The sequence below is a fragment of the Jaculus jaculus genome, chromosome 17, assembly GCF_020740685.1.
Source record: "Jaculus jaculus isolate mJacJac1 chromosome 17, mJacJac1.mat.Y.cur, whole genome shotgun sequence".
NCBI classification, from domain to species: domain Eukaryota; kingdom Metazoa; phylum Chordata; class Mammalia; order Rodentia; family Dipodidae; genus Jaculus; species Jaculus jaculus.
The window spans coordinates 31,467,887-31,485,929 of record NC_059118.1 but is presented as its reverse complement, the minus strand read 5'-3'; the positions used below and the strand labels follow the sequence as shown (position 1 = coordinate 31,485,929).

At 42.9% G+C, this 18,043-nt stretch overlaps 1 protein-coding gene across 1 annotated transcript in view; it reads right to left on the bottom strand.

The window, feature by feature from the left end:
• Clstn2 (calsyntenin 2) overlaps nt 1-18,043 on the bottom strand; it is a 660,628-nt gene that overhangs the window by 152,839 nt on the left and 489,746 nt on the right. The window contains exons 3-4 of the mRNA XM_045136251.1: nt 11,265-11,460; nt 10,535-10,743 (exon numbers count right to left, since the gene is read on the bottom strand). Of these exons, the coding sequence (XP_044992186.1) occupies nt 10,535-10,743; nt 11,265-11,460 (405 nt within the window). The remainder of the gene's footprint in view (nt 1-10,534; nt 10,744-11,264; nt 11,461-18,043) is intronic.

Sequence of the window (18,043 nt, the reverse complement as noted above, 5' to 3'; positions counted from 1 at the left end):
GAGAGAGCTGCCCAACATACCTTAAAAGGGGCCCAACTGAAACTAAGGACAATTGGTGAAACAAGCAAGGGTGATGTTTTCCTGTGAACCAGATACCAGCACAAAGGGGAAGGAGACCAACGCAGAGAAAAATCAACTCCTACCAAATCAGAGAGCCAGAGCCTCAGATGCCCCCAACAGCTCAGCACTGAAGCAGACCAAAAATGAACCCAACATGGCTCAGGGAAATTTTGTGGAAGAGGGGGCAGAAAGAATATCAGAGTCACATGTTGGGTCATGATTTGCAGAGACATTTAGCATACCAATAACTGGGGACTAACTCCACAATGCACGACCCATTTACATCAACAAGGAGGGTCTAATGGGAGGGGGTAGATCATAGATGAGCCTAAACAATGGTACCAAACTGCCTGTATTTGATGAAAAGAAAACTAATAAATCAAATTTTAAAAAAAATAATAATAAAAGAAAAAAAATACAATAATTAAAATAAGAACAAAGAAAAAAATGTTGGGATGACCTGGCTTTATGACTGACCTTTGTGTATTCATTTAGCATCCCATAACTTTGCTGAATTCATTTACTTGTCATAACAGTTTCTTTATGGCACCTTTTGAGTGTTCTAATACAAGATCATGTCATCTTCAAATAAAGAAAACTTGACCTCCTCCTTGCTGATTTGGGTTACTTTTTCTGCCTTTGTTTTCTTGTCTATTTATTTGACTATGTGTGTATGGCATATGGAGGCCTGCCAGGGCCTTTTGCCACTGCAAAAGAATACGAGACACTAGAGTCGCTTCTCGTGTCTGGCTTATGTCGGTGGCTTGGGAATTAAACCGAAGCCACCAGGCTTTGAAGCAAGTATCTTTAACCACTGAAACATTTGCTCTCCACCATTGTATCTATCATTTTCTAGTTGTTGTGGTTGGAACTTCCACTGCTATAAGTAGCAGTAGCCAGAAGAAACATCCGTGTCTTGTTTCTTATAGTAAAAGCTTTCAACCTTTTCCCTTTGAAAATGGTGTTTATCTGTGGGTTTGTGAAATATGCCTTTGTGTTGCTATAACTCCCATACCTAATTTGTTGTGTGGTTTTTGTTTTTATAATGAAAAGTTATTGAATTTTGTCAAATAATTTTTCCACATATATTCAGAGGGTCATATGTTTTTTGTTCTTTGTGTGACTTATATGATATATCACATTTATTTCATTTGTGTATGGAGAAACATCTCAACCTCCCAGGATAAATTCCGCTTGATCATGATATATGATATTTTAAATGTATCATTACATTTGTGTGCTAGTATTTTGTTGATTGTGTTCCTTAGGGATATTGGTGCATAATTTTTCTTTCTTGTAGCATCCTTGGCTGACTTTTATTGGAGTAATGCTAGCCTTGTAAAATGAGCTGGGGAGTGTCTTATTCTCTTTAATTTTCTAGAAGACTTTGAGGAAGGTTGATACTACTTTATGTGTAAATACTTTGGTAAACGGCTGTGAAGCTGTCAGGTCTTTGGCTTTTCATGGATAAAAGATTGTATGATTTTATTACTGATTTAGTCTCCTTACTCATTATTGGTCTGTTTTCTGTTCTTTATTTTTTACATCTCTGTGTGTAAATGTGGGCACAGATGTGCCCACTGCCATGCCTGAATGTACAGAAACAGAATATGGGTGTCCTCCTCGGCCACTTTCCTAATTTCCACTTGTTTTCCTTGAGACAGCTTTCTCTCTGGACCTAAAGCTGCTTTCTGTGGTCAGTGTGGCTGAACAGAAAGCCTCAGTGATTCTCTGGTCTCTGGTTTCCACAGGACTAGGGTTACAGGAGTGCATGATCGAGCCCAGCTTTATACGTGGATCACGAGGAACTGAATTCAGTGCACAGCAGGACCATCAGGCCCCCATCCTTGTAGGCCAAGTGCTCTTACCTGCTGAGCCATTTTTCTAGCCCCATGATTCTCATTTTTATTTTTGGTGCATGTGTGTGTGTGTGTGTGTGTGTGTGTGTGTGTGTGTGTGTGTGTGTGTAGTGTTGCGTAGTCATGTGCATGTGCCCTTACAGTACACATACACTCATCTGAGGTGAGGCAGGGGTTGCTCACCCACAGTGGCGGTAGTGGAACATCAGGTGTCCTGCTCTGTAGCTCTCCTTCCTGGTCTTGTTTATGAGCTCGAGTCTCTTTTTACTGATTCTAGAGGATGTAGGTGTCTGATAAGTCTCTGCTCCCCTATAGGACTGGGGTTAAAGGCTTGCCTAGCCAATCCCAGCTGTTTTATTTATGATCCAGAGATTTGAACTCAGATCTCTTAGGCCCCCTCAATCCCTTATGCTTGCACAGGAAGTACACTTAACCACCGAGCCATCTCTTCAGTGCAATTCTTCTCATTTTGTCTCTCTAGCTCAGGCTGACCTGGAACTCGCTCTGTCATTCTAGGCTGGTCTCAAACTCACAGTGACCCTCCTACCTCCGCCTCCTCAGTGCTGGGATTAAAGTAATGCACCACCACACCTGGCCCAATTCTCATTTTGTAATTATTTACTCTTGCTGGGCTGTATGTACCTAGGAATTTATCCATTCATCCTAGGTTATCCAGCTGGTTAGTTATACAACTGTTCTTAACAATTGTTTATGACTTTTGCTTCAAAATGATGTGGAAGGGGCTGGAGAGATGGCTTAGTGGTTAAGCGCTTGCCTATGAAGCCTATGGACCCCGGTTCGAGGCTCGGTTCCCCAGGTCCCACGTTAGCCAGATGCACAAGGGGGCACACGCGTCTGGAGTTCGTTTGCAGAGGCTGGAAGCCCTGGCGCGCCCATTCTCTCTCTCTCCCTCTATCTGTCTTTCTCTCTGTGTCTGTTGCTCTCAAATAAATAAATAAATAAAAATGAACAAAAAAATATTTTAAAAAATGATGTGGAAGGCAAGAACCAACCTGAATGTTGTCTCCTGACCTCCACACACGTGTATGACATATGTACAAAGCCCCCCAAGCACACATGCTGAAGTAAAGACATATAAATAAATGGAAAAAACAGATACTTTTGTTCCATCTTATTTTGGTGAGTTTCCATTTTCAACTGCCTGAACTTGTTCTCCAATTTCTCTTTTGATTTCATCATTGACCCCCATCAGTTGCGTGAGTCACCATTATGTAATATTTCCCTATCAGTGAATTTTTCTATTCTTTTTATTTCTTCTCGTTGTTTATTTCTAGTTTCATATCATTATAATTGGAAAAGATGGTTGACATTTCAGTCTTGTAAAATTTAACACTTGTTTTGAAGTCCAATGTTTTCTATTCTGATGACTTCATTTGTTTCCAGTGTATATGATTCTGTTGTCTTAGATAGGATGTTCTGAATGTGTTAGGTAGGTTTGACTTCTCTTAATATAGTCCAAGTGCATGTTTCCATGCTGATTTTCTGTCTAGATGATCTGTCCATTTCTGAAAATGGGTATCGATGTTCCCTGCTATAACTGTATTGTTTATTTAATTCTTCAGATCTGTTAGTATTTGCTGTGTATATTTATGTGTTCCAATGATATATGCATGCATATTTATAATTATTTTAGTCTATTGATAAATTTATCCTTTTATCATTATGCAACAACCATCTTTGTCTCTTGATACAGTATTTTGTTTAAGGTGTATTTTTTTCTTCATGCCTATTTTGATTGGTGATGTTAGTGCATTTGCATTTAAACTAGTTGTTGACACATTAGTTCTTGTTCCTATTTTTAATTCGTTTTTTTCTAGTTTTGTAGATTCTGATTCTATTCCTTCCCTCTATTTTTCTTTACGATTTCATAAATATCTGTAGAAGTAAGCTTTGATTCTTTCTCTTTATTGCTTGTGTGCTTGCTGCAAGTGTTTGCTTTGTAGTTACCATTCTATTTTAAACTTTTAAAAGCTTCACATCAATAAACATAAAAGCTCTGTATTGTTTCTCTCTGTGTGTCTTGGATGTCACAGTTTATAGTTTTTTAATATTGTGTATCCATTAACATATTACTTTAGCTATAGTCATTCTTAACACTTTTGTAAGTCATTTACCTACTGAATTAGGAATCAGAATATTCTAAATTTACATATTTATCATTACCATTGAGTTTTATACTCTCACATGGTTTCATATTATCAATTAGCATCCTATTATTTCAACTTGAGGGATTATCTTTATCATGTGTTGTAAGATAGTTCTGATAGTGTTGAACTCCCCTGGCTTTTGTTTGTCTGGAAAAGTCATTATCTCTCTCATTTCTGAAGGACAGCTTTACTAAGGTAAAATATTCTTTGTTGGCAACTTTTTTTGTCACTTTGAATCCCATTCAGATCCCATTCTTTCCTGATATGTAAGGTTTTGATGGGAAATCTACTGATAGTCTTATTGAGATTCCCAAGCACATGGCAAGCTGCTCTCTTGCTTTCAATATTCTTTCTCTTCTTGCTCTTTTGACAAAGTGTGTGTGTGTGTGTGTGTGTGTGTGTGTGTGTGTGTGTGTGTCTGCCTGTCTGTCTGCTGGAGACTGAATCAAAAGCCTTATGCCTGCTAAGCCTTTACTCTACCACAAGCAAATAGCCCCAGTTCCTGACCCTTTAGTTACAAAGTGTCATGATGGCACCATCTTTGAGTTGCATATTTGTATAGACCTTTGAGTTTAATGTACCTGGATATCCATATATTCTCAAAGATTTTGGAATTCTTCAGAAAATATTTCTTTAAGTAAGCATGCTGCCACTTTATTTCTCTACTATCCAAATACCTCATGATGAAAATACTAACTCTCTCAATGTCTCATTAATCTTATAGGCTTTCTCCAAATCTGTGCGTTCTTTTTTCTTTTAAATCCTGACTGGAAAATTCCAGTGATCTAGGTTTGAATTTGCATATTCTTTCTTTAGCTTCATTAAATCTACTACTGACATTCTCTACTGAATTAGTTATTAATTAATAGCTCATTAATTATGTTCTTGTGCTACAATATTTCTGGTGTATTTGTGTATTCTTTTTATATTCTTTATCTTTTAATATTCTTTTTTTCCAGGTAGAGTCTCACTCTAGCCCAGGCTGACCTGGAATTCACTATTGAGTCTCAGGGTGGCCTGAACTCATGGTGATCCTCCTACTTCTGCCTCCCAAATGCTGGGATTAAAGGTGTGTGCCACCATGTCCAGCTATTCTTTATATTCTTGATGAATTTCTTGTTTTGGTCTTGTGTTATTTTCTGGATTTAGTATAATTGCATATTTGTGTTTTCTTGTAGCTGACAGAACTTCTTTAGAATAATCAGTGAGAATTACTTTTCATACAACGGGTGGTTTTCCAGTTAGGGTTGACTACTGGTGTTTTATTGTGCTCCTTTGGTGATAGTATGTCTTCCTGATCCTGCACAATACCATGCCTCTTTGATTCTTCATGGTCCATGTAGTCTTCTTCAGGTGTCCGAGCATCTGAAGCAGTCACTACTTCTAGACTTTTGGAACTGACTTCAGGAAGGAAAGGTCTTCAGTTGTGTGGGTCAAGGAGTAAAACTAGAGTGTACTGTGACACCATGTTTAATGTCAAGTATGTAATGGTTCCAAGTATGAAAGGAAAAACATGGTGTCTTGGTTGGAAGGAAATTGGGGTCTGCAACATCAGCAATCTGTGGTCCTTGGTGTGGAAAGGACTATGGGAGGTCTACGGTGATTGGGAGTAATCTTGACATCTTCAGTGGTAGCAGTAGCAATGCGTTGTTTAGCAGGGGCTGGGGCCAATGCCATAATTGCATCTGCCTGCAGATAGACACATAATAGCAAGACTTGGAGCAGGGGCAACTGTGGACAAGAGTGGTGGTGGTGTGCCTATGCACAGATACAGGAGGCAAGGCTGGTGGCAGGTTCGTGTGCAGTGGCAACCAGCCACAGGTACCCATTTGGTGCATGGGGGCCAGCAACAGGAATTAAGTCAATTGCATGTGACTCAAGACAATAGATACAGAAACTAGCCGTGAGTATAAGCATAGCAGTGGCGACAAATGATGGGGTGATGTGGCTGCTGCACATGTGTATGGCTTCAGGTGCTGGGACTGTGTATGTACAAGTGCACAGCTACAAGGGCCAGATGTGAGCACACTAGTCAATGGGCACCCATGATAGGGGCTGGTGGTTCTATGCACACATACAGTTGGAGGCACCAGAGCTGACAATGTTCATGCTCATGGATTCAGAGCCTAGCTATGGCTGTGAACATAGCAGTAAGGGCTGGAATCAGGGCTGACAGCCATGAACATGAATTCCTGAGCTGATCGCCAGCACATACTTGGCTATAAAACTTGGTAATAAGAGTCGAGGTAGTGGCTTATGGACATATGGCTAAGGGATTATCCACATGTGCATGTACCATGGCAAGGGTTGTCTGTGGTGGACACATAAGTCATTTGTCTATGGCTCACCGGATATGCTGACCTATGGTTGGGTATCCTTGGAGGAAGTAACAGGAGGGGCTCTTGAAGAAGAGGTAGAGGGGTGGCACATGGGAAACTGAACCAGAAAAATTGGTGTGGTCCTTAGAGGCAAAAGCTATATGTTGCTGCTGTGCTAAAGTGCTGGTTTCCTCGGGTGCTGAGCTCCTTTGCAGAGCAGGCTGCTGGGAGGCCCCTTGAAAACACAGCAATGAAAGATGCAGCAGGCCGGTAAGGTGCTCAGTGAAGGGACTGTTGTCCTAGGTGAGGCAGACCACTGGGGACCACGGGGGCTCCTGCCACATGGCCGGTGTGAGGAGCCTCTACCCTTGTCATTCGCTCCTAGCTGTCACCAGACATCTCAGCTGTGCTGATCTCCCCAGTGACCTGGGTGAGATGAAGGTGCACTGGATCATTTGGGAAGTACTTGGTAAGGCTGGCAAAGCTGGTTGCATACCTCATTCTGCTTGTCTCTGTGAGGAGCACTTGTGAGTGAGGGAGTTCCCTCTCTATGCATTGTCAGCGTAGGGGGTAGGATGACACAGGCAAAATTAAACTGTTATCCCTATTCATTTTTTTTTTTTGTGTGTGTAGTTATCCTCAATGTTGCTTAATTGTGTTCTTGTAGCTTTTTAATTAGACTCCCAAATCCTCCTAGAATAGATGTTTTCATTCATGGACAGCTGTGCACCAACAAAGGTTGAGAGAACAAAATCTGGCATCTCCTACTTTGCCATCTTGCTGATATCACCTCACACTGTGTTTATGTGCTTAAATACCACTGTCACTCATCCTCTTCAGTTATCATTGAGGAAGAGCGATCTGGTTGGAAGATCTGGGTCTACAACTCAAGGGACCTGGGTTCCAGCTTTGTAGCCATTGCCTTTTCATTACTGGGACAAAACATCCAACCAGAAGCAGCTTCTTGAAGGAATGAGCTTATTTATGCTTAAAGTTCTGAGGTGAAGTGTCATCATGGTGGGGCAAGCACAGCGGGTACACACAGCTGGGTATCATGTACCCACAGGGCCGGGGTGCAGGTAGACAGAGTGAGCTCACTAGCACAGGCAAGGGGGCGCCCTAGGTTACAAAATCCCAAGGCACAGCCCCAGTGACACACATCCTCCACCTCCCAAGGGCTCCAGTGGATGGAGATGAAGCAGCTTAATCACAAATACACACGGCTGAGGTGGACATGTTGCATTCAAACCACCCCAAGTCCCAGTCTGCTATCCATGTCACCAGTGCATTAGGTGAGTCTTCATACTCTAGGGTTCAGCTTTTCCATTTGTTCAGTGGAAATAGGGATCTAGGCTCTGCCTATCTCAGAGGGACATGCCAAGAGCCAGTAAATAGGGCCTGTATGTCATTGCAAATGGATGCCGAACTCTCAAATAGATGCCATACATGCTCATCATTTCAGCCCAGAAGTTCATGGAGAGTGACGAAACCTCATGTCACAATCACAGGGCAAATAATAATCATGGAACTATTTCTGGGCATCCTTTCTGTGGAAAGTACCCTGAAAGTATCTCCATACACTGCCTGTCCTCGAGGCCTCACAACCCCACAATGAAGAAGTGATGTTGCCAAAGGTTCACAGGAGGGGAGGCTGAGAACCTCCAGCTGGAAGAGGCTGAATGTCTACTCAGACTGACTCAGTCAGGCTGGCGGCACATAGTGTCTTGAGTCCTTCCTGCTGCCTGGCCTCTTCCTTACTGACCCCAACAAGCAAAGAGCCTGGCAAGGTGGGAGGTCCAGACTTGGGCTGAAGGGCGTGGATGAACTAATCTTCAAGGAGCGGACCCCAAATTCAGCAGCATTTTCCATGATAGACATTTATGCAAAGAACTTCTTCAAGGCACTAAGAAGGTCACTCAGAGAAATGATGGATAAAGCACCCATTGGGGGGTTCATTAGAACAGGAGCTGCCTCTGTGTCTGCCCCAGGTCCTGCCTTCATTACTTGGAGAACTGCTTTTGTAAACCTCACAGTCGGGGGCCCACACTCCTTAGGAGTGCCCATTCTCCTCTTCATCTTATGTTGTAAAGCAAAGTTGGAGGCAGAGGCCTGGCAAAGGCCCATTACTCACTTTTAATGAGACATCTAGGGAAATAAATTGGCATATGTTCGTGAAATGGCTCATCAAGGTGAGTAATTATCTCCGTGACTGGGGCAGTTTACCCTCAGGTAGAAGAATCCACATCTCGTGTCTCCCTGGACTCTGGCTCTCCAAAAGAAGGGTGGAAGGCCAATTGGAGCTTAACCACTGATCACAGTTACCTTCACTAATCTGGTCTTGTTATTCACCATGGACTTGACACGGCCCAAAATTGCAAAGCTTTTATGGGGACAGCCTGAACAACATAGAGGACTGGAAAACCAGAGAAGAAAAACAAAGTAGTTGTTTTATATTTTACAGAGCAGTGGGTGTGTGTCTAGTCAGTGGGGATAGGCTGTCATTTCCCAGAGCCCACAGCAGAAGCTATAAAGTAGTGGATCTCATGTGGTCTGATAATTAAACATCTTCTTATTAGACCTGGACCTGAATTTAACTAAATTCCAGTGTTCCTTGCCTCATTTCTGTTTACTTATGCTTTAAATGGTTAGCATCTAATGATGTCTGGGTATACAAAAGTTATTCCTGTGTCTTTTAAGGAAACTACTCATAACTGCTTTAAAAAATATTTATTTGCAAAAGGAGAGAGAGAGAGAGGGACAGAGAGAGTGTATAGGCATGCTAGGAACTCCAGCCACTGCAAACAAACTCCAGATGCATTTACCATTCTGTGCATCTGGCTTACATGGGTACTGGGGAATGGAACTTGGGTTATTAAGTTTGGCAGGCAAGTGCCTTAACTGCTGAGCCATCTCTCCAGTCCGTGACTTTTTTTGGTTAAATAAATATTAGTTTGTCTTCCAGATAGACCAATTGTGAAGCTACTTGAAGGTGAGTATGAAGGAGTTCTCATCCTCTATGGAATCTCTTATAGATCTCAGGATGCAGAAGATTATGTTACAAAGCAAGCTTCTTTTTGGTCTCATCCAACATTCCTTGAAAATTGCAAGTAGGTGACTGATAGTTTTTTTCTACAGATTTTGGCTACCAAGAGTTTTGGCTCTGATTTGCTGCCTAACTCTGGTTCATAGCATGCTCTGTGCATGAATTTTACGCTTCATGCCCCCCTGACCTTCTAATTTTTTTTCAGTAGCTGGTAGGCTCCAAGTGGGCAGGCCTATGCCCACTTTGAGCACCACTCTATCAACATTCTAATTCCAGTACAAGCCTTGCACTCAGCAAATAATAACATTATGCTTCAGGTCTTAACTTTTGCATCTTTGTGGGTACTTAAATGTTATTTGAAACAAAGTGAGAATAAAATAAGAGACCCATATAATCACACTGACAATACTTGGCAAATGTTACCATTTCATTGTAATCAAAACATTCAAAATTATAGTCAAGGTAGACTGAATTGATTGGACCTCTGGCTGTGTTTACACTCTAATGAGATTCATATTAAGGACAATGGGAAATATCCAAATGGACCACCTTCACTTCAGTTCAGTTTGGGAGAGAAGTTCTCAGTATGGTTAAAATTCTCAAAAGGGAAGCTTGCAATTGTTTTAAGAAATCTTTAAAAGGGTTTATGGTTTGAAAGGTGGTTTAAAGTCCCCACCTTTCCTGGAAGTAAGAATCAGATTGTGGTAATGGCTGGAAAGTTATGTTATAACTTGTCATATAGGAGAGATACCCAGATATGGCCAAGCTGATGACATGGCTCAAGTCTGGATAATAGTTGGAAACTTCAGTCAGAAAACGACCTCTCTTCAGTATCCAGCTGTGCAGCATGAGCTCTGCTGACAGTGCGGAGGTTTCTGAGCCCTCCTGGGAGTGGAGATCTGGCAGGCTTTTAATCATGTGAAGTCTGTTTCCTCATGTGAAGTTCTGCAGCCTAGATTAGGGCGCCTACATCAAGGGTGTCAGGGAGGTGTCACTTCCAGGCACATTCAGGGTCCTCACTTGACCTCACAGTAAGAATGGTAGATTTGTTTCCCTGACATTACTGGATTCTCTCAGGACACTTACCATTTCTGTCGATGGCAAAAGGCACATCTGTTGTGACGATTTCATAGTTGCAAATCTGGCTGTACTGAGGGGAGCAGTCCTCATCAATGGCTTCCACTTGCAGGATGCTGTCATAGATCTTGCCCTCAGTGACAATGGCCTTGTAGGCTGGCTCTTTGAAGGTAGGAGCAAACTCATTGACATCCTTCACTTGGATATGGACCACAGCCCTGGACCACACAATGGAAAGGAGAATGGATAGTAAAGAAAAGATCAAGCTATCCTTCTATTCATCTTGGGCATTGGCTCAACCCAGGGCCAAATGAGTGACGAGACTTCAAGCCTGTCTGGGCAGTTGCAGCTTGAGTGCTCTGTCCTTCCACAAGGAAAAATCTATCCACCCTCAGCCTGATGTTCTCTGTAAATCCACCCCGTAAAATCCTCCTCATTCTTTGTCCTCCCCTATTGCTCACTGTAGACAACATATTTCCTCTTCATCTTCCCCCATTTTCCTATTTCCTTCATGTACTTACTCACTCACAGTAAGAACTTAGTTACTCTGTGCTTCCCTGTGAGCCAAATTCAACAGGAGTGAGAACAGAGATGACTCACAGCGAGAACTAATGTGCCAGAGAAGAGGGAAATACGGGGCCTTACAGAAACTGAGAGAATAGTCAAGACTGCGAATGGAGTGGACAGAGGTGGTTGGCCCAGGGCAGAAGGGAGTCAGGAACTCTGGCTGGCCACTTACTTGTGTGACTTCTTCCAGGCTGCTTCCCTGGGCCCCGCACCACAGTCATAGGCCTGGATGATGAACGTGTACTCCTTTTGCAGCTCACAGTCAATGGGACTCTTGGCACGGAGTCGGCCCTCCCCGGATGTCTTGTTGAGCACCACAGCCTCAAAGGGCAGCTCCTGGCCATGGATTTTGAAGGCGCAGATTTCCCCTGCAGAAGGAGAGAGGACAATGAGGGTGAATGCTGGGAATCGTGAGATGGAAGACAGTGTCTCCACTGATCCAGAGTCACATATTCAACCCCTGTGCAGTCTCCTCAAAATCCTCAACCAGACCTGTTGATCAACATCCATATCTACATGGACATTTCATGGAGAGGAAAGTGGTAGGGTTTCTTGCATGGATATATCACCCATCAACTTCATCTTAATGGCAATGAAAGGTGAGTCTTTTTATGGGGTTATTTTTTTTTCTAGTTTTCCCAGTCTTCCTGTCAAGTTTTCTCCTTTGCCCAGTCTCGGATTCAAACGCTTATCAACAGTCCAAACACAAACAACTCCTGAGGGAAGGAATAAAGAGCCAAAGCTTTCAGAGCCATTTTTCCTGTGATGACATCCTTAGTTCTTAAAAGTATGTCACATAGACCAGCAGCACCAGCAAAGCCAGCAGCTTCTTGGAAATGTAGAGTCCCAGACCTCCCCGACCTCCTGCAGCAGGACCTGTGTTCATCAAATCCAAGTACGAGCAGCGTCTCTCTCCTTTACTCCTGGCTTAAACATAGCACATTGCTGCAGACAAATCCTCGCCCCCTCCCACATGCCGCTATTATGTCTCTCCACCCACCCCTTCCCAGTGAGGCAGAGAGCCACTCTGAGTGGCAATTTTCTCTCATGAAACAGCGGGTTTCCATGAGTTTAAGATTCCCTGTGGAGCTTGAACAGCTAACTTCTTAAAGAGCTGAACATGTTGTGAAATTAATGTATTTCACCCCTTCTGCTGAGTTAATGTTTATTATAATATTTGTCTGCCTTAAAATTATAAGGCCACAAGAATCTTTTTTCTTCTCCATTGGTAGATATTTATTTCTTGAACTCTGACTGTAAGTAAGCCCTGAAATACATGCTTTGAAATGTGCCAAAAGTTTGAAATACATCCTCCTATGGAATGGAGAGGGTTTCTGGAGGGATCATGTACACGTGTCCACAGAGGCCATTTCTGGGGAAGAGCATGGTGTAAGATGGGCAGGAGAGTCCAGCTACAGGCTATGGCAGAATGAAACAAAGGCTTAGATCTGATAGTTCATGATTCAGTTTCTTCGTAAGTGGTACACACTTACAAAGTGATAGAGTTAAATCAAATGAGAGTGTCTTTTAGGTCTCAGCTGTGCCATCAGTGAGATCGTCCAAAAGATGGTGTTGAGGAGGCCATGAATTTTGAGATACCTCACTTTTTGTGTGACATTGTCTCAGCTCTACTCCCTGGACTTGGAAAGGCAAGTGAGGTACTTGGAACATACCTTCTAAGGCCTGCCTCACCTTATCCCTGGCCCTGTCCAGGTGTTTATGAGAATTAATCATGAGATTGTATGTCTGCTTTGGGCACTGAACTTTGTAGATCTGAGGAATCTCATTTGACTTTCAGAAGAAGCCTGCAAGGCAGATATATATATATATATATATATATATATATATATATATATGAATGAATAATATTTTCTTTTAATTTGCATTTATTTATTTATTTAATAGAGAGAAAAAGAGATAGCCACAGCAAACAAAGTTCAGACACATGTGCCACCTTGTGCATCTGGCTTATGTGGGTACTGGGGAATAGAACCTGGATCCTTAGGCTTAACAGGCAAGTGCCTTAACCACTAAGCAATCTCTCCAGCCCCCTGAATAATCATTTTTTGTTGCTTAAACAGGACATTATATTTAGCCCAGGCTCACCTGGAACTCACTATGAAGTCCAGGATGGCCTTAGATTTATTATCCTTTTACCTCAGTCTCCCAAGTGCTGACATTATAAGCCTGTACCACCACACCAGACTCAAACTTATACAAATTAGAAGAAGGTGAGGAGGAGAAGAAGGAACAGGAGGGTCAGGAAGTTAATTATGTGCCCAAGGTCACAGAGCTGAAGTTGAGTATTAAACCTGAATAAGGCTGACTCATAAACTCATGCACCTTCCACTCCATCACTCCATAGCATATAAGGGGACCCTCAGGGAGGCCAGTGGGAATGATTCATAGTCATAGTTCAATTCTCATGTGGCTTAGGAGACAAGTCCCTCCTTTTACATATAGGAAGAATGCTCTGATCTCTTACTAACAGTGTTTTCTAAGATGTTCAATCAATACCAATCTTACCTTTAGGCTTTTGCTTTTCTTAGTTCTTCGATCTCCAATTTCATTATGAACATTCCCTTTTCACTGCCTCCCTTCCTGTCCATTTCTACAGTGCAGCAGTGGAATAATGAAGGGGACAAACAGATTGTGGATGACCAGATTCTAGGGGGGAACACAGGTTCCTATTAGCTGCTATTGCTCAGTGCTCTCTGGGCATCTGAACATTGCCTGTTCTGACAAGGGTAATTCTGTAGCCTTCAGGGCAGAAGAACAGATTTCATCTGACTCTTGAGTTTAATTTCTACTCTGAATTAGCTAGAGTTGAGAGGATGAAAGTTTAGAGTACCTGGCTTGTGATTCTATCCCAGGATCAATGCCAGTGTGAGAATATCACCAATGTACTCAAACTGGTTCTGGGGCATTCTCTGGAGTGCCCAGCCACCACCATGATTATAAGGCTAATCAGACCATTTCTCTCTGAAGAGCCAAGAGAAACCTAAAATAGATGAGGGTAATTTTCTGTTGGAAGCATCTCATCACAGCCAAAGTAGTTCTCAAGACTCAGCAATCCTTACAGAGAGAAAAGGGAGGAGGAAGAGGAGGAGGAGGGGAAGGACAAAAAAGAGACCCAAGAGGATAAGTGACCTTTTGGGTCACATAGTTCCATCTCACTTAGCTCAGTGAAATTCAGTAGAACGAATTTTTTTTAAATTATTTATTTATTTATTTGAGAGCGACAGACACAGAGAGAAAGACAGATAGAGGGGGAGAGAGAGAATGGGCGCGCCAGGGCTTCCAGCCTCTGCAAACGAACTCCAGACGCGTGCGCCCCCTTGTGCATCTGGCTAACGTGGGACCTGGGGAACCGAGCCTCGAACCGGGGTCCTTAGGCTTCACAGGCAAGCGCTTAACTGCTAAGCCATCTCTCCAGCCCTAGAACGAATTTTTGAGAGGCAGCTAATAGGTTTGGCTAGGAAGTGAGCACCCAGCCCCCTCCCCCCTGCCGCAAAGGCTCATGTAGTTAAAGCTTGATCTCCAATGCAACCATGGTCAGAGGTGGGCCTTGCAAGGTGGTTTGGCCACAAGGGTGCCAACCTATCAACAGGTTAATAATCCATTTTGAGTTCATAGCTGAACAAGCTATGAGGAGGTGGGGCTGAGACAGAGAAAGGAGGTCAGTAGAGGACGTATGATTGAAGGTGCATCTTGTCACCGCTCTGCCCTCCCACCTCTTAATCTCCTGGCTGCCCCAAGGTGAGCAGCTCCCAGCTCCACTACGCTCTGTGATTCTGATGGTGCTTGGACTCACCTCAGGCCCAAAGCAGTGGGGTCAAGAGTCCATGGAATGAAACCTCTGAAACCATAAGCCAAATAACATTTTTTCCGCTCTTAGTTGTTTCTCTGATTATTTTGACACAGTGACAGAATGCTAAACATACCAGCCAAAGCCCAGTCACTGAACTAGAGTGAGAGACACAAAGACAAATGACTTTGGTACCTTAAAATATAAGGATTACATGTTCTAAAGCAATCGGTGCCCAATAGTAAAGACTCGTGACAAGCAAGGGCAGTGCAGGGATCATTTAGATTTCACCAGCTCAAGCTGAAGCACAATCAGTCCCTTTAGAACATAGCCTAGAACTCACATTACCCTCATTTATTGCATCGCTTCCCCACCCCCTCCCCCTACATGAGAGTTGTGCTCCTGGTGCACAGTTGTTCATCTGCTAGATCGTTGAGTTAGCAAATTCTTATCAGTAAGAAGGGACCAGCCACTGATGAATCAGAGATGAACAAAACCAGACTCAGCCACAGCCTACACACTGCTGCCTTCAGTGTAGAAAATAAGCAGTCAGACAGCTGCATACCTCGGCAAGGAGTGGGGAGACATGCACACTGAAGAGCTGCATTGGAGCCAGGAGAGCTCCGGCGTGGTCAGGCCATGCTGGGAAGGCCCACCTAAGGATGTGAGGGCTGCACTCAGCTCATAGGAAGAGAAAAAGGAGACATGAGTCCTTTCCTGATGAATACATCAGGCTACTAGGAGGTAGGACCTAGTTGGAGGGCATAGGTCAGTAGAGGACATACGTTGCCGTCCAGAGAAATCTCCTGGAAGGTAATCTTGCTTCATGAAAGGTGGGCAGGATACCTTTGGAATAAACCTTTCAGAAGGTACAATGCTTCCAGGTCCAGTATGGCAGGAGCGGAAACCATGGGGACAGGGCTCGCTTCATGGCATGTGACCTGAGAGCCATGAAGGGTCCTATGCTTAGAAGGGCACTGAGCTTGGTTTAAATGTCATCTACCTCTGTGTTGCAGTTCTTAATAGTATTATCTTTGTTCCCGTATTTGCTAAGTAAATGATCTAGCAGGTAAAAACTTATGAGACACCAGTGGGTGTCATGAGTGAGTAGTTAGGCATCAAATACATGCCACTGTGTATTAAAGCCCATGGCATTCAGAATGCCCTTGAACCCAGGCTTCCCAGTGGATCCCTGACATACAAGAGTTTAGCAGGACTCACAACGAGAACACTTAAACATGCTATGTCATCAAATGAGTGGAAGGTTGATGGCTTCAGAGGGCTTTGTTTTCAGTTTGAACAAAAACTGTTTTGCTTGGAGAAGGCAGTGATGTTAGGAGAGATATGATCAGTCAAGGCCCCTGTTGTATCTCTCGCATTTACTTTCCTGTATCAGCCAATCACTTATACTGAAAATGATAGTAGAAAATGAAAAGGGAAAGATAAGACAATTCATAGCTCCGTGCCCCCCGCCACCCGCTGAGGCCCTTATTACCACTAAGTCAATGGTAGAAAGTGTTAGTATAATGTACACATAACAAGAAGTAACATTAAAAAATTGAGAGATTATTTGGTCAAGAATTTACAGGGATAAGGATAAATATATAGGCACACATGAACTATAAAAATGTTTGTGGTTAAAGCTGGCACTGCCTAACAGATAATGTTAATATTCAGGCTAATAATTTAAAGTGTGACTTTAAACTTAGAACTACATCAGTTAGAAAATGTAAAACACAAGTTGAGAGAAAGTAAAAGGTGGAAGAAAAATCTGGGGATGGAGTTAAGAAAGAAAGATATTTAAAATGCAATTTTCAGCATCAGTGTAGGACATATTGTGTCCATCTTGACCCTTGGTGAAGACTGTCACTAGAATTACTGAATGCTCCATACTGGCAGATAATATACACACATACACACACACAGACCAAATGGCCTCCTGATAAAGATACTACTGTCAAACTCTTATTTTCTAATATGCTTCTTTTTAAATTTTTTTTTTGTTTACTTCATTTATTTGAGAGTGACAGACAGAGAGAGAAAGAGGCAGGTAGAGAGAAAGAGAGAGAGAATGGGCATACCAGGGCCTCCAGCCATTGCAAACGAACTCCAGACATATACGCCCCCTTGCGCATCTGGCTAACGTGGGTCCTGGGGAATCAAGCCTCTAACTGGGGTCCTTAGGCTTCACAGGCAAGCGCTTAACTGCTAAGCCATCTCTTCAGCCCCTAATATGCTTCTTGAAGGGAGCTGGTGGTGCCAAAATATTGTGTATATGTGACATATAGGTAAGCATGTACTTCAAGCTGATAACTGGATGAATGGGACATGTAAGTAGTCTTGCACATGCTCTGGCTTTGTCAAGAACCTCTGTGAAGGCCAGACCAAAGGGAGCCACCTCAGTGTCTGAGTGGGACATGGCAGCTCCCAACCCTCAGCCCCTATCTGTGGCTCACAATTACCTTCCCTTTAGCAGTAACAGCTCTTATTATATCCTAGCAGATATTGGTATAGTTGTTTCTTCAGATCTGGCCCAAGATTCTCAGGAAAACATCTTTAAATTGATTTTCAGAGTATATTTTGCTTCTACCTTTGGTCAGTGAATTGTGTTCATTCATTCATTTTTTTTTTTCAGATGAAAAAACTGTCTCTCAGAGAGATGAAGTGGCTCATCCATCGTCACTTTGACAGTAAAAAGCAATCAAGGACTAAACTGTAGACCTTTGACTTTAAAATTACCACCTTCTTTATTCTTCCTTGTTACTTAGCACCGGGTCACTGTGACGTTACAAGAGTATGGTTCTCAGAGTGCAGTCCCTGAGCCCCTGAGATCTCATGTCTTCCCCCCCTAGGGGTCCCACAAGGTCACTAAGACTAAGACTAAAATGTATTTCACTTTGTCACTATGTTGATCTTGGCACCAGGGTGCAAAAGCAGCGGTGAGTAAAGTTGCTGGTGACCAAGTAGCGCTTGACTACATTCGTCACCACAGCAGGCACACTTAAAAAGACCAAAGCCAATTTCACTGGAAAATGGCTTCAGTTATGCAGTAAATAATGCCACTTTTATCAAACTCACTAAACCTTTAACCCTTGGCTCATGCCTTGTTGTTGCTGCTGTTGTGAGACTGGACCTTTTCATGT